The 23,489-nt window shown below is 40.2% G+C and overlaps 1 protein-coding gene across 8 annotated transcripts in view; it reads left to right on the top strand.

Moving 5' to 3' along the window:
- The window catches only part of myo18ab (myosin XVIIIA b), a 90,590-nt gene that overhangs the window by 5,523 nt on the left and 61,578 nt on the right, over window positions 1-23,489 (top strand). For 5 of the 8 annotated variants that reach the window (XM_026298843.1, XM_026298844.1, XM_026298841.2 and 2 more), the window contains exons 3-6: window positions 12,298-12,385; window positions 14,961-15,055; window positions 16,794-16,970; window positions 19,367-19,577. In XM_026298843.1, coding sequence (XP_026154628.1) covers window positions 12,298-12,385; window positions 14,961-15,055; window positions 16,794-16,970; window positions 19,367-19,577 — 571 coding nt within the window. Of the gene's footprint in view, window positions 1-6,199; window positions 7,284-11,682; window positions 11,749-12,297; window positions 12,386-13,559; window positions 13,767-14,960; window positions 15,056-16,793; window positions 16,971-19,366; window positions 19,578-23,489 lie in introns of those variants that run through there. The other 3 variants (XM_026298845.2, XM_026298848.2, XM_026298846.2) reach the window with 3 other exon arrangements.

Here is a 23,489-nt window from a genome sequence, read left to right as displayed (position 1 = left end):
GAGGTTGAGGAGATCCTTTGTCCCTGTAGCCTCTAGACCTTTTAGTAGTAATTGTTGATGTGTTATTTATGTTATGTTATTGAATGGGTGCCTCTATCTATCTATCATTTGGGTTTAGCTTTCTGGTTTCGTTCCCCCTTTTCTTCTATTTTGGCACATAACTATTTTCTCTTTAACGCCGGTTTCTGTCACGCAACGTGTCTCTGCTGCTTTGCTGTGGGTGACAGAGGTTACCTACTTTCTCTAGCAGAGTCACCAGGACCTGTGAGGTTATAGTCCTACTGTCCGGACTGAACATCCCTCTGGTACTGGATGGATAGTTTTTAATTAAATCATTAACTATCTGCAGACAAATTACTTTCTTGACAGGTTTCACTCAGTTTTCCATCACATCATAGCACTGAAACTGCTCTCAAAGATCAAAAATGAGATTTTCCTTCATAAACTGCCAGTTCTGTTGTTACTACATCTTAAAGCAGCATTTAATGCTCTTGATAATGCATTACTTCATGAAAGACAAGAAAAGTGACTTGTGATATGAGGAACGGTTCTTGGCTCAGATTATACAGTGGGTACGGAAAGTATTCAGACCCCTTTAAATTTTTTACTCTTTGTGTCATTGCAGCCATTTGCCAAAATCAAAAAAGTTCATTTTATTTCTCATTAATGTACACTCAGCACCCCATCTTGACAGAAAAAAACAGAAATGTAGAAATTTTTGCAAATTTATTAAAAAAGAAAAACTGAAATATCACATGGTCATAAGTATTCAGACCCTGTGCTCAGGATTGAGTAGAAGTACCCTTTTGAGCTAGTACAGCCATGAGTCTTCTTGGGAATGATGCAACAAGTTTTTCACACCTGGATTTGGGGATCCTCTGCCATTCTTCCTTGCAGATCCTCTCCAGTTCTGTCAGGTTGGATGGTGAACGTTGGTGGACAGCCATTTTCAGGTCTCTCCAGAGATGCTCAATTAGGTTTAGGTCAGGGCTCTGGCTGGGTCAGTCAAGAACGGTCACAGAGTTGTTCCGAAGCCACTCCTTTGTTATTTTAGCTGTGTGCTTAGGGTCATTGTCCTGTTGAAAGGTGAACCTTCGGCCCAGTCTGAGGTCCTGAGCACTATGGAAGAGGTTTTCTTCCAGGATATCTCTGTACTTGGCCACATTCATCTTTCCTTCAATTGCAACCAGTCGTCCTGTCCCTGCAGCTGAAAAACACCCCCACAACATGATGCTCCCACCACCATGTTTCACTGTAGGGATTGTATTGGGCAGGTGATGAGCAGTGCCTGGTTTTCTCCACACATACCGCTTAGAATTAACACCAAAAAGTTCAATCTTGGTCTCATCAGACCAGAGAATCTTATTTCTCATGGTCTGGGAGTCCTTCATGTGTTTTTTGGCAAACTCTATGCAGGCTTTCATGTGTCTTGCACTGAGGAGAGGCTTCCGTCGGGCCACTCTGCCATAAAGCCCCGACTGGTGGAGGGCTGCAGTGATAGTTGACTTTGTGGAACTTTCTCCCATCTCCCTACTGCATCTCTGGAGCTCAGCCACAGTGATCTTTGGGTTCTTCTTTACCTCTCTCACCAAGGCTCTTCTCCCACGATTGCTTAGTTTGGCTGGACGGCCAGGTCTAGGAAGAGTTCTGGTCGTCCCAAACTTTTTCCATTTGAGGATTATGGAGGCCACTGTGCTCTTAGGAACCTTGAGTGCTGCAGAAATTCTTTTGTAACCTTGGCCAGATCTGTGCCTTGCCACAATTCTGTCTCTGAGCTCCTTGGGCGGTTCCTTCGACCTCATGATTCTCAATTGCTCTGACATGCACTGTGAGCTGTAAGGTCTTATATAGACAGGTGTGTGCCTTTCCTAATCAAGTCCAATCAGTTTAATTAAACACAGCTGGACTCCAATGAAGGAGCAGAACCATCTCAAGGAGGATCAGAAGAAATGGACAGCATGTGAGTTAAATATGAGTGTCACTGCAAAGGGTCTGAATACTTATGACCATGTGATATTTCAGTTTTTCTTTTTTAATAAATTTGCAAAAAATTTCTACATTTCTGTTTTTTTCTATCAAGATTGGGTGCTGAGTGTACATTAATGAGAAATAAAATGAACTTTTTGGATTTTGGTAAATGGCAGCAATGACACAAAGAGTGAAAAATTTAAAGGGGTCTGAATACTTTCCGTACCCACTGTATCTAGATGACAAGGGTATGCAGTCAATGCCTTTTATTATTGATCTGAAAAAAATGCCATGATCTACATAGTTCCAAAAGGATTGGTTCTTAAGATTGCATTTTTCATTTGTTTGATATAACCCATCACACAATCCCTCTCCAGTGTTATTTGAATTTACGAGAAACCTGTGCATATGTAAATTCTCATTAGAAATCATACCTGATTTGCTTTTAGGGAAGTACAGCAAGTTGTCATGCTTGGTTTAATTTTCAGAAATATTATATTATTGTCACTTGCTCTTCAGTCATTTTGGAGCTCAGAGCAGCTGCTGAAGAGCATCCTGTTTTAAATTTGTCACAGTTACCATCCAGTGCTGAAATGTTTATGCAAGCATGTTATACTTAACTGTAGACATCTTCTCACAAAGTATCACAAATTTGCAACAGGAATATAGAAGACTGGAATGAGGGTGGAGGCTACTGGTTAAAGTATCAAGAAGCCATTTTCACTCGTGTTAACAGACTGACTAGAAACACAGAGAAGCAAGCCTCTCCCTTCTTTATGTCTCACTCTGGTATTTGTGGAATCTGTTTTAGAACAAATAGGCCACTTCCTGACTTGTTCCCAAAGGAATTCTCTTATGGAGGAAGACTAATTAGGTTCTGCTGGTTCTTACAGGCATTCTCTCTTATTGTTTTGCCACTGATTATGAAAACAATATAATAACAGCATGTATCACTATGTTGTAAGGACTTCAAGGACTCAATTTAGCAGTGAGTGCGAGTGAATTTAATGCCTCTGTGCCAGCAGTGTCCTCTTTCAGCCTGACAGTGACTCAGGATTAACAGTGTTTACTATAAATGTGAATACATCTTAATGGCAACGTAATGTACTGTATATCGTGATCCCAGTAAGAACTAGTAATGAAAAATCAGCAACACCTTAAAAAAGTTACAGAACTTATCTTGCCTATGTGGTGGTGTATGCAGTGAACCTAAAATAGGGAAGTGTAAAGTTCCAATAAAGATGGCAGTAGCGGTGTGTAAGAAACATGGTACATTGCTCTTTTCCCCTTATTGTGCAGATAAGAACTCTCCTTACAGCTGAAGTATCACAACACAGAAAAAGTGCGTTTCCTCTTGTTGGAGGTTTTACCGGTAGAGTGATATTAGTCATCCTGTCTTCATTTGAATCTGTTAGGGAAGTAAAGGTAGTACATTTGCAAGAAAAAGTAATAGCACTGTTTGCAATTCTTTGATTTTCTGCATAAATTGGTCAGGAAATGTGATCTGATCTTCACCAAAGTCACAAATATTAACAAACATAATATTTCCAAGCTGATAAAACACAAAGTCATGGTCTTTCATGTCTCGATTCAAGACACCCATGAAACATACAAATAATGGTGGAAAAAGTAATGGCAACACTAGGCTTCTTATGTCACAAAACATCAACTGGACTCAGGCGTTAGCAAACTTGGAGTCCAATCAATGAAACGAGAGTGGAGGTTTGGTTTGCCTCGACTAAAACAATATCAGTGTGCCATTCACAAACAACATTAGCTGATTAGATTTCAAAAGACCAATTGTAAAGAGTGCAGTGGCAAAAAGTAAATAAGAAGCAGAACTTAGGTTATAGGATGACAAGTTTAATAGGCAAAGCATTCGTTCTGCAGAACAGGCCAATATCAATTGACACAGAATATAGGTAACATCAGTCTTTTATACATTCTCAGCAGTTTCAATTTACAGAACAGTCACATGTAATTCATGCTTGAATGACATACACAGTGGTCAGTAATGTAATTAGCAAGTCTGTGACTACCTGTCCTTACTTCTGCTTCCTGCATTTCCCTACTGAAATACAAAGCAGTGTCAAAAGTCACATGGGTCACACAGGAAGGTAGCAGACATAATGTCTGTCTAGAGCAAGGTATTCTATTAAAAACTTCCCTCACACATCCCTCCGTTTATCATTCTATGATAACTAAAGCTAAACAAATGGTCAGGATTCCTCAAGGCAGAGCAAAACTCAAAAATGTTCATTCACAAAGATTTTCAAAACATTTCGTCTTTATCTTTCCAGAAATAATGATCAGAGCTAGGCACCGAGGTTGTCATCTTCATGAAGGGGAGCTTCCCTATCAGAGATGTGAAGAGGTCCAGGGTAGGCGTTGTCTTTGAGTAAGGCCATGCTCTGTAGAGTCAGCTGGTGTGAAATTGAATTGTTGATTACATGCATTATTGTTCCACGTCCACAAGGAATAAGGCAACATCCACACATAGTCAACAGTCGTGGGGGCAGTCGTGGCCCTGATTAATGGTTGTAATAAGATCAAAACATGATCCCCATACTCCAACAGTGTACATGGAGTGAAACACTGTTTCTAATAGACAAATCATGCTGTCATACTGTGAGAGGTATTCCATTATGGGAAATACACAACTGAAACTAATCTTGGCAATATTGTGTAGGACAAATAAGGCAGTTCTATAATTTTTGTTTCAGTGAAAGGACAAATTCTAGTCAAAAATAAGTCAAAGGTATCTCACAGTAGTACTGGAGGCCAAAGCTATACTTTTTTTCTCTCTCGCAACCACAGTTCAAAAGCAGTGTCAAACATTCATTAGTTAATTTTTAGTACATTTTTATTTATTATTACTTTTTTCAGTTTCAAGTTATTTCAGTGACCATTTTTTTTCTTTAATGGACAGGTACCAACAATTTTGTCCTCATGTATCTGTAAAGAAACTCATGAAGTCTAATGTTTGTCTGTATGTCTGTTCTTTAAAAGAACTACATAAATAAACTTGACTTAATAAGATCAGCTGGCAGGTTTGGAGAGCTTTATCTATTTACCTTAATAAATGAAATCATTTAAAAACTGCATTTTGTATTCACTTGTGTTATCTTTGTGTAATATTAAAATTTATTTGATTATTTGAATCATGTAACTGTGACAAATATGCCAAAAAAATTAAAATCAGGAAGGGGGCAAATTATTTTTCACAGCACTTTAAGTAAAACTCTAAATTAATGAAACACCACTTGTAAATGGCTTATATCTTTATGAAGTTTGTATTTTAAGGGTTTTTTTTTTTCCTAATCTCCTCTTCATTCTCTTCCTTTCCTAGATCTTAGTCATTGATTAGCTATCACTGTGTGGCTCTGCCTACAGTAAAGATTCTATGATTTCTATCCTTTATTTCTATTCATCTATCTGTTTATTTTACCATTCTTACTCTTCTAGCTTCCCTCCACATTCTCCTCCTGCTCTCATCTATCACAGCCAATGACAACAGATGACCATGGCATTCTCATCTCACTTTTTCTTCTGGGAGCAAAAGGGAAGTCTCATTTTGACATTTAATTGAGTACTAAACTGCATGGTTTAACACGTGTTTAATATGTCAGGGCTTTGCTTGCATCACACGAAAAATTTGATGCCTTGTAATAAGCATATATTATGGTAGTTGGCCATTAGACTTGCTTTTGTGCACCTTCGCCATTTGCTGGCAGCTTACCCAGTGGACTGCCAATGCGCTGGGTACATCGCTTTTAGCTCATGAAATAGTACAAAAGACTAGTCTAAAACAAATGTTACAGAGCAAAAAATAATTTTAATGGATGATTTTAATGCAAACATTGCATGTTTTGAGATTTGCACAGTATGCTTTATGTAGTGGTTTGATCCAGTTTATTTATTTATATTGACCCATTTAGATCAAAGAAGAGAACAAGCCATGCGGCAAAAGTGTAAGTAAATATTGTCCTTCATTAGAGTTTTGTCTTGGGTATAGAAATGTTTGGTTGTACGAGTCTTAGAGTTGCTTTAGAGTTGGTCTGCCTTGTCCAGCATGCATCATATGACCCCAGTCATGGAGGTGTATAGTACTAGTATTGGCTATAGAAGTGTGTTAAAATGACTTGTGCTTCTGAGTTTAGTGATGTTTTTACAGTTTTGTATTAAAAGTTTCTTGATAATTCTGTGATTTACGTATCTATGAATGTACAAATCTGGTCCAGTAGATCTGTGATGTAAAAACTTGAACAAGCAGGGAATTTTTAAGCTGGTGTTGTCTGATTTTATGGCTAAAACTGAATGTTTTATTATCAAGTATAGTATCTAATATTGCATTAATGTTTAATAGTCTGTTGGGTTTAAAGTCCTATTTTTCACAGTCATGTTACATTAGCTCAGTGAAATATATTTTATTGCCAACATTTTACGATGATTGGATTTTCATTTATTTTTCACATCATTATACCTCCTCTTTTTCTCTCTCTGAGTAGTCAGACAGTGATGGCCTGCCCAGCGGAGCCCAGTCAGTGCCAGCTCTAGATCCTGGGAGTGGGTTGTTTCAGGAAAAGAGTCCTCCATCACTTTCACTTATGAAGTCAGTGGCCCAGCTCAGAAGTCCCTCCCTACCTAAAGTCTGGACTGTTAAAATGCCAGAATGCTTCAAAATCTCTGAGCCACTAAAGATGAAAGAGCAATTTAGGAGTTCTGAACCACCTCGAGCTCCTCTCAGCCCAGAGCCAGTTGTGAACAGTGAGCGAAAAAAAAAAAAGGAAAAATAAGTAGTATAGTATAAGTATAGTCAGTGATACAACCGTTGGTAATATCAAGCATCCAGGCACCAGTACCACCCAGACAGATACTACTGAAGAACTGAAGAGTCTGACATGTAAGAAAGTAGTAAATGTAGTTCATCATGTTGTCATGCAGGTCCTACCCACAGAAGAGGATGAGACCACTGGGCAACATGTCTATCAGATAAATCTCCAGAAACTGTCGAGTCAGCTGCTCAATCAATTAAAACTGTGCCAGCACCAGCTTCAGTGTCTAAGATAGCATTGACATTAGGGTTCTCTTTTAAACATGATGTCATCAAAACAGAAGACAAAGATGACATTTCACGAGGCTTGACAAACCCTGTGGTCAGAGGCAGAACAAGGGAGCCCTGTCCACAAATATACAAAGAGAGACCAGAGAAAATAGAGCTGCAGATGAAAAATGAGAAGAAAGTGGAAAATGCTGAGCCAAATGAGACAAAGGTGGAGCAGAAAAAGGATACAACCACCCTTAAGCCAATGGAGGTCAGTTACAAACCCACAACCTCTGGTCTTGTTATATTTAGTTCATCTCCAATCTTGTCCAAATAGACTAATTCAAGACCTTCATTAGTCCCACCATTTGTTGGCTCTATCCCATCTCCCATGCCCTCATCCTTTTCTTCATGTCTTATCTTCATACCTGAATCCAAGTCAAGTCCTGCAACAAAACGAACCACTAATAATGCTCCTTCTACCACCACAATGGCCCACAAATCCCATCCCAGCCCCAAAATCCTGTCCCCATGGGAATCCTGTGAGGCCTAATGCTCCCTGTCTTAGTCTTGTGCCTCCCTCTCCCCCTCCAGAAGTCATTCCCATTAAACACCCTGTTATCAGTCAACAAGAGGTACTTTGCATTACTGTCCAACATGTTGCACATTGGTGCCGAAAAAGAAGACTGTTATGTCTAACATTTTCTCTCAGTGGAGCTTAAAACTTTTGGATAGAAAACAAAAGCAACTTATTTGTTAGAGACTACAGTGGTTTTGTGGATTTGCAGATTTCAGGAGCTTACACTGAGATTTGTGCCTCAAAACCCTTTCTGCTGCAATCTCCAGAATCAAGCAGGAAGGACAGTTTTTTCCATCAGTTAGATCTCACATAACAGAATGTAGCTCGTAAGCCTTGTTTACAAAGGAATCCTATTCTAAAAAAAAAAAAAATGTGTTTTTTCTCCTTACATGCCTGATCACTAACAGGAGATCCATGTAGAGTCAGTTAATGCAGTCTTGCTTTCTGGGTAAGGTACTCAAAATTAGCTGACAGGCAGCTTTACACTAAACTTTACAGATAGTCACAAAAAAGCTGTGCGACTAGGATTGTACTGGGTATAAAAACACATTGCCTTTGACCAGTACAGTAACTGAAATGTACTGCTAGATTCTCACAGCTTACATTTGCTGTCATGTTTTGATGGGGACCTTTGGTAGGTTGCAAAACCACAAAATGACATAAATTTAATGAACCACTTATGTCAGGAGTTGGCAGGATTATTGTGACCAATACCAAGTGTGACAAGGATTGGATGCCTATATTGGCTTGCAAAGCCAGGAGCAACACAACAAAGGAGACAATGAAGACCACCATAGTTTTTATTTTCATCTGTCATCTCTAAACTAGACATTTTTATGTGTGGAATTTATTAATTTTCTAGTGTGCATGTGCTTCCTTAACATCATCATCTCCTGCTACCTGGAGGTCAAAAATCCTGAACAGATGATTCAAAGCTTCAGCTACTTTCCCTCAGCGAGCAGCTTTCTTCCATTAAAGATCACCCACAAATTGCACTGAACCTTGCACAAGTTGAATTTACAGACACCTGGTGGAGATGTAATGGAAATGGTGCCTCAATCTTACATATATTGGAATAATATAATACAAACAAAACTGGTGGAACAATATCTAAAACAATGAAAATAATCTAGAGATTATTTTCATAATGATTGGATGCCTATATTGGCTTGCAAAATAATATCATTTGTAAATAATCTAGAGATTATTTTCATAATCTAGAGATTATTTTCATTTGGTCTGTTAGACAGAAGGTTTCACATTTCAGTCAAACTGTCTGTTTTGGGCTCAACTACAGATCTTCCAGACACCCACTTCTCCTCCTTTGAAAACAGATTGATTACTAGGTCCCTGTTCTCCCCCTCCCGTCCACTGCGCACACATGCCACAACAGCCGTATCATCAGAATACTTTTGAATGTGGCAGAACTCTGAGTTATACCTAAAGTCCAATGTGTAGACCATGAATAGAAAAGGAGCAAGAATAGTCCCCTGTGGAGCCCCAGTGCTGCATTTCAGTGTTCCAGAAACACATCTCCCCAACCTGACATACTGTGGTCTGGATGTCAAATAGTCCATAATCCATGCCGTCACGGAGGGGGCCACCCCCATACATAGAAGCTTGACTCTCAGAATGGGAGGCCGTATAGTATTGAAAGCACTGGAGAAGTCGAAGAACATAATCCTCACATATGAACCAGGCACATCCAGATAGGCATATGCCCGTTGCAGCATGTAAAGCACCATATCTCGCAACTCCCATGTGTTTCTGATAGGCAAACTGAAGGGGATCAAGATGCTCCTCAACTTGCAGCCTCATGCGACGGACAAGGAGCAAGGACGGACAAGGTCTTCATGCTACGGATGTCAAAGCCTCTAGCCCCCTCTGAGGAGGGACAGTTAGTTTTCCTGCACAGTCTTTCAGAAGCCTTGGACATACTCCATCTGGTCCTGCTGCCTTCCCTGGCCGAAGTCTCCTTAGCTCAGCACCAACCTCTTCTGTTATTAGAGCCAGGGCTGTTCAGATTGTGCGGGTGCGGGTAGAGGGAGCAGCCATACAGGTGGAGATGGAGGTAGCAGTCATGGAGGATGAGGTGTAGTGAGTATAGTAAGGAGCTGCAGAGGTGGGGGTGGAGGGAGCAGCCTCATAGGTGGAGGTAGAGGGAGCAGCCACAGAGGTAGAGGAAGATAGCTGAATATGTGGAGAGGGCAGCCTCAGAGGTAATGGTGGAGGGAACAGTTGTAGAGGTAATAATGATGGAGGGAGCAGCCTTAGACATGGAGGTACACAAAGCAGCAGTGGAGGTTGAGGGAGCAGACATAGAGAATGAGGTGTAGTGAGGAACTTCAGAGGTGGAGGGAGAAACTGCAGAGATGTAGGTGGAAGTAGCCACATTGTCAAACCTCATGTAATACTGGTTGAAGGTATTGGCTCTATCGACCCAAACACTGAGAATTGTTCAGTTTGTAGCCAGTGATGGTCCTTACCCTCCTCCACACCTCCCTGGTATTATCGTTCTCCAGCTGTTTTTCCAACTTTTTCTTGTATTCCAACTTTTTCTTGTACTCCACCTTAGCTCGCCTCAGTGTCTTTTGGAGCTCCCGTTGTATACTCCTCAGCTTCTCCTTAACCCTGTCCTGGAAAGCCCTCTTTTTTTGGTTCAGGAGGTCTTTAATGTCACTGATGATCCATGGTTTATTATAAGGATAGCACTTTACTGCCCTAACTGGGAGTACTATGTCTTTAGAGAAATTATTATAGTCAGTGATGATGTTGACTCTCATGTCCATGTTAGCGTCCATTTCCTGCTCCTCAATCAGTACATCCCAGTTTGTGCATTCAAAATAGTCTCTCAATGAATCCCTTGCCTCTGTTGACCATTTCCTGAAAGACCAGGAAGCTTCTGCACACAAGGTTTGTACGTGGGCTGAACATAGACCATGTTGTGATCAGATCTCCCTAGTGGTGGAAGAGGTACAGCCCTGTAGGCTTCTTTGACATTAGCATTGAATAGATTTTAATGTCCTTTCTGTACAAAGTCAGTCAGGCAGGAGGACGGAGGGACGTAAATTGAGATCCCCTGTAATTACAATGAATGCATCAGGGTACTGGGTCTGTATCCTAGCAACAGCATCATGCATGACGTCACACGTCGTTGTAGGCGCGGCCTTCAGCGGAATGTAAACAACAGTGGCGACTATGTATGGACTCTCCCTTGGCATGTAGTATCTATATCCACAAAACGGTCTCCTCAGCATAGTCAGAATTGGGTGTTTTTCCGTATCATATCTTTGAGAGTTCCTCTCTAGTGTACACTATTCTATTTGAGCCAGTAAGAAAAAAATATACGAAAAAACACAGAAGCTACTCAGACTTGCTGCCATTCAGAACAGTGCATTTTTTGAAAAAAAAAAAAAAAATGCCTAGAAAGCTTGAAATGTCTTCTTTTAAATGAGACGATTTCTCGCCTCATTATAGCTAATGTGATCCCACCTCGCACTGAGAGCACTGTTTATATTGACTTTCACATCATTTTGAAACAAACACTACTAAAAACTGCTACAAGATGCAGTTCTCCAAAGTCTTGTGAACCAATGTTCTGTATGTGTTTTATGGCCTTATTTCAGTGACTTAAAAATTTTAGTTTTTCACTAACCATGCATAAACGCTGTTTTCTCAAAAACACAATCATGTATAAAGATGCTGCTCATATATTATTATAGCCCAGTTTGTGCTGTGTTATCAGAGTTTAGTCAATAATATGTTTAAAAGCAACTGGAAAAAGCACAAATGTCAGGGCATGTCAAAATTTGTCCAGGGCCCCAAAACACCCTTAGACCCCAGAAGGTTAAAGCAGATCTGCCACAATGAATAAGTGGATCATAACAGGCTCTTTTATAGATGATTGTGTTGTATGATGAACTACATTTTGTGTAAATGCAGTAACACAACCTATGCTTATGCAAAAGTTGCCTCCAATAATCTATGTGTTTTATATATATTATTTTAACTATTTGTGTGTGCCTGTATAACATTTATTGCTCAAGTATAACTGTGACCTTTGACTTCCTCATGCTGACCCAATTATCAGGGATCAGAGGAAGAAGATCCTCTGGCCTTCCTTCAGGCATCTCGTCTTGCAACTAAACAATCCCAGGTTGGGTGTGCACTATACCTGTAGGGTGATTAACCACCAGCTCATCTCATGATTACCCTCCTCCTTTCTTATAATTGTGTAAAAAGTTTAAGCAGTCAACAATAGTTATGACTTAAGTTCCTTTGATTATGTCCAAAAATTATTCATTTTATGTATTTGCTTTTTGCTATTTATTTCTTATACGTTTATATCTTGAATTTTGTTTAATAGTTTATTCCAGTTTTATTGTCCACCATCCTCACTTTCCTTTCATTTGTATTCAGCGTTTTGGTCATAGGTATTGCATTAAACTCCTTTCACACTGGTTTAAAGTTAGTCACACGCAAACACAGTTTCAACTAGAACAAGCATGCAGTTGGACTGTGAGACCTTTGAGTCAACAGCCATCCACTGCATAGTCATTATTTTGACAAGCTTTTATTTCATAGCTTTTCAGTATGTGCTGGTATCAAGACTAGAAACACTGGTGCTTTCAGAAGACCAGTTGTGACTATGAGTTCATAATTGAGTTCTGTAATTTTTTTTTTCATTGTTCTTTCTGTCTACCAGGTGAAGACAGAAGAGCAAATTGCAGCAGAACAAGTCTGGTATGGATCAGAGAAAGTCTGGCTAGTCCACAAAGATGGCTTCTCCCTGGGTGAGCTGGAATTACTTAGTTTATTATTATTATTATTATTATTATTATTATTGTTGTTGTTGTTAGTTTATTTTTGCATGCATAGTGCTATCACCATATTTACATGCAACTGTACAAAATATCATACTTTGTTGTGGGTAATGTTGCTGTCACAGTTTCATGAATGAATACATTTGAATTTTTAAAAATAAACTATGTTTAAAATACTTAAAGGATAGGGCATCAAGGTAGCTTAGTGGTTAGCACTGTTGCCTCATAGCAAGTAAGTCCTGGGTTCATAACTCGGCAGGAGCCTTTCTGTGTGGAGTTTGCATGTTCTTCCTGTGCTTGTGTGGGTTTTCTCCAGGTACTCTGGTTTCCTCCCACAGTCCAAAAACATGTATGTCAGGTTGATTGGTGACTCTAAATTGCCCATAGGAGTGAGTGTGAGTGTGTGAGGTTGTTTGTCTCTATGTGGCCCTGTGATGGACTGGTGACCTGTCCAGGGTGTACCCCTGCCTTTCACCCAAAGAGAGCTGGGATAGGCTCCAGCAGATCCCTGTGACCCTGGTTAGGAATAAGCAGGTATAGATGATGGATGGACGGATACTTAAAGGATAAGGCTGGTGGTTTTTCATTTTTTTATTTTCTACAAATCCCTTATAGGCTATGTATGATGTAAATGCAGAATCTGGTTTAGCAATTAACTGTTTAAAAAAAAAAAACAATTAAAGCCACACCAGTGAGTCAGATCTCTGTACTTGATATGTTTCTTCCTTCTTGAAAAACGTGAAGTGTTTGTGAAGATGTTTCACCTAAGAAACTAGATGAATACTTAAAACCACGCTTATTCCTTTCTTCAGACACTGAAAGTGATGGCTGTTTTTAGTATTTGGAGCTCTTTTTGAAAATTACATCAATTTCTGTAGAGATGCTGTTATACCTACAAAGTTTTTGTGCTGTTTCCCTGGATCACTAACCAGAAAAAGGAGGCATTTAAAGATGGAGACAAAAAAAGCTCAAACCTGCAACATGAGATGAAGAGGAGATTGAAGCAGGCTAAGGAGGACTACAAAAGCGAAACAGAGAGAAATCTACAGCACATCATCAGAGAGGTGTGGAGGGGAATTAAAAACTTCACTGGCTACAAAAAAAGGAACAGCCAAGCACCAGTGGGTGATGTGGACAGAGCCAAGAACTCAAGAAGCTCTTCAACATATTTTACACTGCGGCAAATGTATTTTATGCCAAAGCCTGTCAAGCCATACCCACTCATTCTTCCTCAATGTAACCTCCTTCATCTCCTCCTCCTCCTTGACCCCCACATGTGTGCATCTCCATCACTGCAGCTATGCCCCCTCCCTCACCTGGGCATGCTCCAAAATCTGTCACAGTAACAGGGGTAAGGCTGCAGTTACAAAGACTGTGCAATGGGAAGACAGCTGGCCCAGATTGTGTATGTTGAAAGCTGCCCAATTGTGCGAGGCTATACACAGGATCTTAAACCTGAGTCTACAGTTGGTCCTGGCTCTGTGGAAAAAACTTTGTATTGTTCTTGTAGGTAAAGTGTCTGGCTGAACTAAATGACTATAGGCTGGTGGTTCTTATATCCCATTCTACGAAGGTCTTGGAGGGGATGATTTTCAAACACACAATAGTGGTGTGGATGATGCTGTCCTCTACAGGCGTCTCTCTAGTTATGTGACAATTATGATATTTGATTTTTCAAGTGCATTCAATAGGGATGGGGATAGGTATCTCCTTTGTTTCCTGGATCACAGATTACCTGACAGAAGGGTCACAGTTCGTCAGGCTGGGGAACTGCATCTGTGGTACAGTTTTGAGCAGCACATGGGCTCCACAGGGAACCGTTTTAGCTTTATTCCTGTACACGCTGTACACAGCAGACTTTATGTACAATCCAGAGTATTGCGACATTTAGACGTATTCTGACAATACTGCTACTGTTGTTTATATCACGTATAGACAATACAAGGAGCACAGGGGCCTGATAAAATCCTTTAGTGACTGGAGTCACAAAAACTGCCTAGTACTGAACATCTCTAAATCCACAGAGATTTTAGGAGGTCTAAGCCCTCTCCTTATTTAGACAGCTTTTGTTGTGCTGACTAAATAAGTTGGACTGGTCACTTAACACAGACACTTTATATAAAAAAGGGCAACTTTTCCTCCTAAGGTGGCTTAGCTCCTTTGACATCTGCAATATTTTTTACCAAACTACCAAGTGTGCTCTTTTATACTGTAGTCTGCTAGGGAGGCTGCATAAAGCACAAGGATACAAGGTGGCTGGACAAACTGGTGCAAAAAGATGGTTCAAGTCCAGCCTCCATACACAGACAAGAGAATAACAGTCTTGGTGTCTAAATCTCAGAAAGAGCAAATAAAAGTGCTTATTGGGTCGTTACTAGGTTCATAAAAGCTTGTAAGTGGCCTAAGAAGTTCTGGCTTTAGCCATGTATTAGTCTGCAACTTTGACTTTTAAATAAGAATCATCAACTTTTCCTGCTTTGGTTTTGCCTTTAAATGAGCCAATTAAGAATTATGTATCCGTGTATCATGTGTCTTCTGTACACAGCCACAGTGGTGAATACGCAGCCGGAGGGCAAAGTGAACATCAAACTGGAGCATGATGGGACAAAACTGAATGTGGATGAAGATGATGTAGAAAAGGTGAGTGGTAGATGCTGGTTAATGGTTAATGGTGCAATACTATGACTCTGTTTTTTTTCAGCAAGTTAAAATGTTCATCTATACAATTTTTTATGCTTTTATAGAGTAATATTTTTTAAATATTTGTGTAGACATCAGGTTTTTGTATTATTTCTTGGCATTTTGAGTTTTTAAGAAACAAAACAGCCAAGATATTGACAATGAGAATATAAAGATCACCAAGAGCACAGAAAAAATGGAATTTGGTTGGACTATGAGGGTCTCACTTTGTTGGGTGAATGTTATAGGTTCTGTTGTACTAACACTAATACTTGTGCCTGACATTTAACTGCAACCCAATACTGGAAAATTGCTGTATGACTGTATATGTGTTTCGCATTGCACCAAAAGCTAAGACATGATGCTAAATACATTTAGCAGCTATAGGAAGAAAATCGATATTTAGATATATATTGATATTTTTAAAAACAATAAAATATTGATATTTCAGCCCCTAATTTTGATACTTCCCCGGCCACTCCTTCCTTGTGCACAACGCATTGTTGTCTTTTAACGCCTTAAGAGAAGTGAGTGAATGAGTGACATATAGATTACAGATTATGGTTGCATTTTTTTATCACCCAAGATGGGTGCCCTTATGGTGGTGTTGAAAACCCAGGGCTTCAGGCTAATGGAACCATGTTATCCCAACTCTCAGATACATAATGGATGTAGCAGTGAACTCTATGTTATAATTTTTCTCCCTAGATGCTAAGGCATAATTTACTGAAGTTCCCAAATTGTAAGATGTGAGTATGAGCACTTGTTAGGCGTATTCATGTGGGGTATGAGCCCTGAATATTTTGAGCTCAGCCATGAACATATTTGGTCTTGTCAAAGGTTTACATTAACAGTAGGTTAGCACTAGATTAACTCTAAGGCCACAGACTGATCTTGGAACAAAGCAGAACTAATTACAGCATCAGAGAGAGGTGTAATAATTTAGAGACGCACATAAAAGCAAGAGAAAGTTGCAAATTCACTGACTAGATAGAAAAACATGAAATGTTCCAGTGGGAACTCTCAGTCTGGCCTTCTTGGATATTTCAAGAATAAATAAAGGTAAATGACAAAACTAGCACACTAGGTGTGTATGAAAAACAAGGCAATGGCCAAAAGTTGAATCTATTGCACGCACAACTTCTGGTTGCAATGCAAACCAGTGGGAAAACTTTCTGCCAAATGTACGTTGTCCTCTAAGTTACACACACACAGCTATAGGTCTTACCAGTGAAACAATTTGCCTGCCATTGCAAATTATTGCGTGGCCACACCCTCCCTACAATCACACATTTTATGCAAATAATTACTTATGCCATAGTGGCTCCATAGAGATTTTGGACTGTAACATCAGCAATAATGGTATACCTCCAGGGTTTTTTAAATGTATGAACTATGGGTTTGATTAAAGGATTGCAAACCTGGAAGCAGGTTAGTGATTTGGAATCGAAGGTTTTACAAGCTAGTTACTTGTGGGTTTTCCCTTTGGTTTTGGGAACATTCTTTCATGCTGATGCCCTTGCTTGACCCTTAAATTCTTAAATTTATATGTTGTTCTCTTCCTGGGTCAGTTTACACTAACTCTTAAACTAGTTAAATTTTCAGCTAATAGTCCAGGGGTTTTCCCTGATCCAGTTAAAAATTCGGGTTACACATATGGCTGTTGCTAGTTGAATCATCATTTCTCTCTCGTTTGTAGGCTAACCCTCCATCACATGACCAATCAGAAGACCTAGCTTCACTTCTCTATCTGAATGAATCCAGTGTGATGCACTGCCTGAGGCAGCGCTATGGAGGTAATCTCATTCACACCTACGCTGGACCCAACATGGTGGTTATCAACCCCCTTAGTACACCCTCCATGTACTCTGAGAAGGTAAGCTTAATATGATATTTTTGGGGTTCCCAGGCAGATAACTGACAGGTAGCATAAAGGAACATCAAGTGAGATTTTACGTGGATGTGGAAAAAAAAAAAAAAAAGAAGATAGCCCATACATAGGAACAATTACATGCAGGAAGATCACGAAATACCCAGAAACACAAATTTAAAAAAAAAGAATTTATTCATTAAAAAATTTGACCATTTATAAGAAATAAATAGGCTGCAGATCACGGCAGGTATATTAAACATCTATGTGCATCATAGTAGAATAGAATAGAATAGATTTTTATTAGTTTTTTAAAAAACGAAAGACTGTTTAGCAGCTCACAAGGCTTGGCATAATAGACAAATACCAATAAAAAAAACAGAGAAAAGACAAGAGGTATTCCAAAAGTAATATATGCCATGCCAAAAAGTACTAGGAGGCAAATCTCAGGTTATAGGATGGCAAGTTTAATAGGCAAAAGCAACAGGGTCACAGCAGAGCATACGATCTGCAGAACGGGTCAATACCGATTGACCCCGCACAAAGAAAATGACAAACTTTTGTACCTGCTCAGTATTAATTTACACATCGTCATATGGCTAGAAAGCTTGAAATGTCTTCTTTTAAACGAAACAATTCAAATAAAAAACAAATCATCTCTTTTTATGTAATCCGTATGAAAGTAAGGACACGGTACCGTTTCTCCTGTCTCACCTCATTATAGCTAATGTGATCCCGCCTCGCACTGAGTGCACTGTTCATATGGAAATAAATATAAATATGGAAAAACGCGACTCAGATGATGAACGTTTGCATCTGCATTGTATTGCACTAATTCACAGCCACATTTCTGACTGAAAGGCTCATTATGCATGTCTTTGTTTTCTCAGGTAAATCACATTATTCATGATCAGACACACCTTCCTACATATGTCTTTTCTAAACAAAAAGTGTCTTCTTCAATCAGTGTATTGTTTTTTGTGAATGAGTGAACAAGATGATTTTCACATGTTGAAAACACTTTTGGCTACAATATGCAGTTCTTAAAAGTTTTGTGAACCAATGTTCTGTTTGTGTTTCATGGTCTTATTTCAGTGACTTAATTGTAGTTTTTCACTAACCATGCATAAACACTGTTTTCTCAAAAATATAATCATGTGTAAACTTGCTGCTCACATATTATTGTAGCCCAGTTTGTGCTGATTACAGTGTTATCAGACTTTAGTCAATATGTTTAAAAGCAACTGAAAAAAGCACAAATGTCAGGGCATGTCAAAACTTGTCCAAGGCCCCAAAACACCCTTCAGACCCCACAGGGTCGACAAAATTTTTAATAAGGGGAAGACTGAAGACTTCACTTCAGGAGCATCGGGTAGGCCAGACAGGAAGGTGGGTCCAAATCCTATTAGTATCCATGTTTGAGACATGGATAATCTCCAGATAAAGCAAGCACTGAAGCAAGCACTCAAGTTAGAGGAAAACTCAAAATTTGGCAGTGCCAGGTATAGGGCAATCTAATCACCAGTGTTGCTGGTTTAGGGCAGCTATGGCCAAGTAAAAATCACCCAGGAGCATAAGGAAATGTATGGACACGTTAGCTATTGCTAAAATGCCTAATTATCTGTTAGGCCTAAAAATGTTTACTACATTTACAAATGTATTGTGTAAATTTCTGTCTACAAGCACATACATAACATACAAGTAAAATGTCACTGTTAATAAACAATATGTAGTCATAAGTGTTGAAGTTTGTGGACTTCTTTGCTACACTTTACTTGCTGATTTTGCAGCACACAATAAGGCTTTTTTAGAGAGCTCTGTATGTTCAGTTCAGAGAATTGGCTGTGGTTGTCTGTGCAAACATGCTCCATCTTATGCATTGTCTTGTAATGGGAGTCTGTAATATCAGGTCATTTAGCAGCACTACCTGCATAGGGAAGGTCTGAAGCCAGTTAGTCAATTCTCTCTGTTCTTGATCAAATAGAGGACATAACCACTTAAAAAGTACAAAAAGATGGCTAAACTTGATAAAAAGCCAAAAAACAGAGATGGAGAGAGAAAGAAGACAGAACCAATTAATATTTGCAAATAAATAGTGTTCCTAATATAAATTTCGTCACAGTTTTAGTGCAATTTGTGTTCATATTACAAAGAGCAATGCTTTTATCTGAATGCCTGTTGTTCCGCAACAGAGCAACTGCTGCTGCTCTGCTAATGTGCTTCTCACAGTATGCCTTAAGATTGTGATTGTGTGTGTGAATAGGCAAAATAGTGTGAGTGCACTTGAGTGTAGAGAAGCGCTATACAAGTATAAGACCATTTATTTCAGTACGTCTCTGCTTTTGTGTTTGCCTCTTTGTGCTCCTCCCCCTGATGTGTGTATTTTTCCCTTTTCCCGTCAGGTGATGCATATGTTTAAAGGCTGTCGGCGTGAGGACTCAGCTCCTCATATCTACTCTGTGGCACAGTCCGCGTACCGAAACCTGCTCACCACTCGGCAGGATCAGTCCATCGTGCTGCTGGGCAGGTCCGGCAGCGGCAAGACCACCAACTGCCAGCACCTAGTTCAGTACCTGGTCTCTATCGCTGGCAGCACAGGGAAAATCTTCTCTGGTGAGTCATGAGACAGTAAAGAGGGGAGCAGAGTCATGACAAAATAGATACAATGGACAGAAAGTTGGTTGTTCCTTCCATCCACAGATGTATGGCAGGTAAACTGTTTGCACAGCTATGGCAAATACGTTAAGTCCAAGTTGTTCTTTTTTTCTCTCCTCTCTCCGATCAGTAAAGACAAATGCCTGCACAAACCGAGCCCGGTAATATACAGCTTCAGGACCAGTGATACCTGCAGAAGGTTCAGAGAGAGAGCCCAAACTATGGGAGAGAAAAGGCACAGTTAGTGACATTCAATGGTGGCATATTAAAGTGGGAGCAGATGACAGGAGTGAGAAGAGAAGAGCTTGGTGCATGATGGGAAGTCCTCAGGCAGTTTAAACCTATAGCAGTATAACTAAGGGATGGTTTAGGGTCACATGAACAAGCTCCAACTATAAGCTTTGTCGAAAATGAAAGTTTTAACTTTTAAAGTAGAGAAGAGATTGGTTAGCTAAATGCTCTGCCTCCCATTCTACTTTTGGAAACTCTAGGAACCACAAGTAGACCTGCACTCAGAGTGAAGTGCTCCATTGAGATGATATGGTACTATGAGGTCTTTAAGGTATGAAGGAGCTTGATCATGAAGGGATTGGTATGTGAAGAGAAGGACTTTAAATTCCATTCTGGATTGGGAGCCAGTGAAGAGAAGCTAATATAGGAGAAATGTGATCTCTCCAGTTCCAGTCAGAACTCTGGCTGTAGTATTCCGGATTAACTGGAGGCTTTTTATGGAGATACTGGGACATTATGATGTAGCACCTTCACCACTCTACCTTAAAAGCATATACACCAAGCTAATCAGAATGGAGGGGTCCTTTGGGTTCGTTTACCCAACATACCACAAAGGTGTACCGAATGGTGGATAATTGCAAAATTAACAACCTAACCTATGTTGTTCTACTTTAAAGGGAATGAGACTTAGAGGTATTTAGTGGAGTTAGACAAAACGCTTGGCTGATTTTTATTATTGAAAAAACACACAGCTAACAACCCCTGATGAACAGAAACAAACTGTGAGGGAAATAACTACTTTGAGAGTAAACCCTTTTCCAATGCTAAACCAACCTTCAATAGTTTACTTTAATAATGTAGAAACTTCAACACATTACTCTGAAAGGCACAGTTCATCCCAATTACAGCTACACACTGTTTCCCTTTCACATTAACTACCATTAACGCAATAATGTCTGTAATCCCATAGCCACACACCCTCACGCTTTAACGTTACTCACAAGTCTCACGTGTCTGTGGGCCGACGGAAAAATAAAATAAAAACGTTGCAGGCCTGTTCCTCAGTGTGCTCAAAACATGAGTGCAACACAATGCGAAGTCCTCAGCTTCTTTGAAGATTGAGTGCGATGAAATGTGAAGTCCTCAGCGCTTCCAAACAGCTCGGAGGTCAAAAGTTTTTGAGGGCTCCGTGAAAGTTCGTTTCCCGCCATTAACTAACGAGGTTCTCTCGAGCAGCAGCAGCTAGCCTCAGCTAATGCTAAGGGACGCACCTGCCTCCCGACGTTCACTGTCTACACGAAGCTCACACACTTACCCGAGCTCCATACTGCGTGTGAGCAGCAACGTCCATGTACATCTCCGTACAGTCTATGACCAAATTACCAATCCGGTCCGTTCATCTTATGCTAGTTAATTCTCACTTCCCTCCTCTCGTTTTTTTTTTCTTTTACCCGCTTGTGCCTCGAGCCAATCACAACTGTTCGTCTCACTGACAGCCTAAACCGACCAACCAGAACAGCATCTGAGCTACAGTGAGGGTGACTTAAGTCTCGCGACAGCTCAACATCAGCTCACAAGCATTATTTTAACCCTTTAAATACTGATAGACTTTAGTTTAACCTCAATTTCCCACAGGGCTCCAAAAATGATAATAGTGAGTTAAAGTAATTTAGCCTTAAAGCAATAAATTCATGCACTAGTTTTTCTGCATTATTTTGGGACTGGATCTTCCTTATTTTGTCAATATTGCACAGGTGAAAGAGGACAATTCTATGTTTGTTTTATGTGTGAATTATTTACTTATCGTGATCATTTACTAACAGAGATTTAAAAGAGACCTGATATGTAATAATCCATGTTTGACTTTTCTGTTTTTCTGTTCAGTAAGAGAGTGGTCTTAATTTTTATTAGGTTTTTATGAATAACTCGTGTTATCTTATGATGTATGTTTTGATGTTTCGGCAAAGTTACACACCAATGCAACATTAATCTTAGTGACCTCCAATTGGCATCAGGTGTCATTGTGAATAATAATCTTACCATATTTATAATTAGTCTTAGCCTGCAGCTTGAAATACGTTTCTGACTATGGAGCTGCCAATTACCACAGTCAGTTTCTCAGTGGGTTTGTCACTGAATGGGGAAAATCTGTTAGAAACGTGAACAAGTAGGGTACGAGCCGTGGACTTCTGCTTAGCAGCATGTTTCCATTGGACCGTTACCCAAGCCTGTCCTATTTGGTTGCTCTAGAGCTACCACTGGCCCTGTGCTTGGTGTCTCCACACCAGTTAGTGGGGATTAGCTAGCTGACTTTTTGTGTGGTGTGGAGCCACGCTTCCAATTAATTGATCCTGGCCTCCAAAGCTACCAGAACCTCACACTTATTACAGTTATTATTATCACTACGGCAGGTAGTTGTGACACACCGACCAGGAGAGAGAGAGAGAGAGAGGAAGAGAGGGCCAAGCCATACTATTAGCTACCAGAGCTAACTGGTAGGCTAGTGAGTCTGAAGTAACAAGTTAGGTCTTGAAATATCAAGAAGTGCTGGAAACAAAGGAATGGTACTTGACTACTACAGGAATATGCAGCAATTTAGGACTTGTACAGAGAATCTAGTTAGTTTTTAGGTGTGTTAGACTAGAGCTAATTTGTAAGCAAGCTGTACAGAAACACACAGCACAAGGGCCGGAGCCTATTGCAAGAGTGGAGGGACTGAAAGACTTCTTGTCTGGAATGAGAGGGGTCTGGTCCAGTCTGGCTCCGCGTCCTGGAGATGTGCAGCCCCTGGAGAAATGGGAGACTGCAGCCGATCGCCTTTTTAGCAGAGTGGATGACACGCTACAGCATGGCCTTGTCCTTGGCTGTGGCTGCAGCAAACCAGACCGTGATGGAGGATGTAAGGATAGATTCGATGAGAGTAGTGTAGAAGTTCACCAACATCTTTGAAGAGAGGTGAAACTTCTTCAGCTGCCGCAGGAAGTACATTCTTTGCTGAGCCTTTTTGGTGAGGGAGCTGATGTTCCTGGGTGATGGTGGTGCCCAGGAAGTGGAAGGACTAGACAGAGGTCACTGGAGTGTCACAGAGGATGACAGGGTGGAGGGGGGCTGGGTCCTTCCTGAAATCCACAATCATCTCCACTATCTTGGGAGAGTTGAGCTCCAGGTTGTTAGTGCTGCTCCGTGACACCAGACGGTCCATCTCACTGCTGTAGGCCGACTTTTCCCCATCAGATATGAGGCCGATGAGGGTAGTGTCGTCTGCAAACTTCAGGAGTTTGACAGACTGGTGACCAGATGTGCAGCCGTTGGTGTACAGGGAGAATAGCAGAGGAGAAAGGGCACAGCCTTGGGGGGGATCCAGTGCTGATGGTCCGGGAGGAGAGAAACAGCTTACCCCATCCTCAATCAGAATCGTATTGGCCACAATGACCAAAACAAATGCAAATCATAAGTAATAAAACAGAGAAAATGCTCATTTCAATGACTATAAGTTAACACTACTCTCATGGTGATATTACCCTAATTATATGTCTTTTTCATTATGTTTTGTAAATGTCCTGAGTTCATTATTTTGTCTTCTGTAAATCAAAAACAGTAATTCCATAGTGCCTGTTTTCAATCAAAATGTTTTAACAG

Source organism: Mastacembelus armatus, chromosome 13, assembly GCF_900324485.2.
Source record: "Mastacembelus armatus chromosome 13, fMasArm1.2, whole genome shotgun sequence".
In the NCBI taxonomy this organism is placed as follows: domain Eukaryota; kingdom Metazoa; phylum Chordata; class Actinopteri; order Synbranchiformes; family Mastacembelidae; genus Mastacembelus; species Mastacembelus armatus.
The sequence above is the reverse complement of the archived record's forward strand: the minus strand, read 5'-3'. Positions and strand labels throughout refer to the sequence as shown.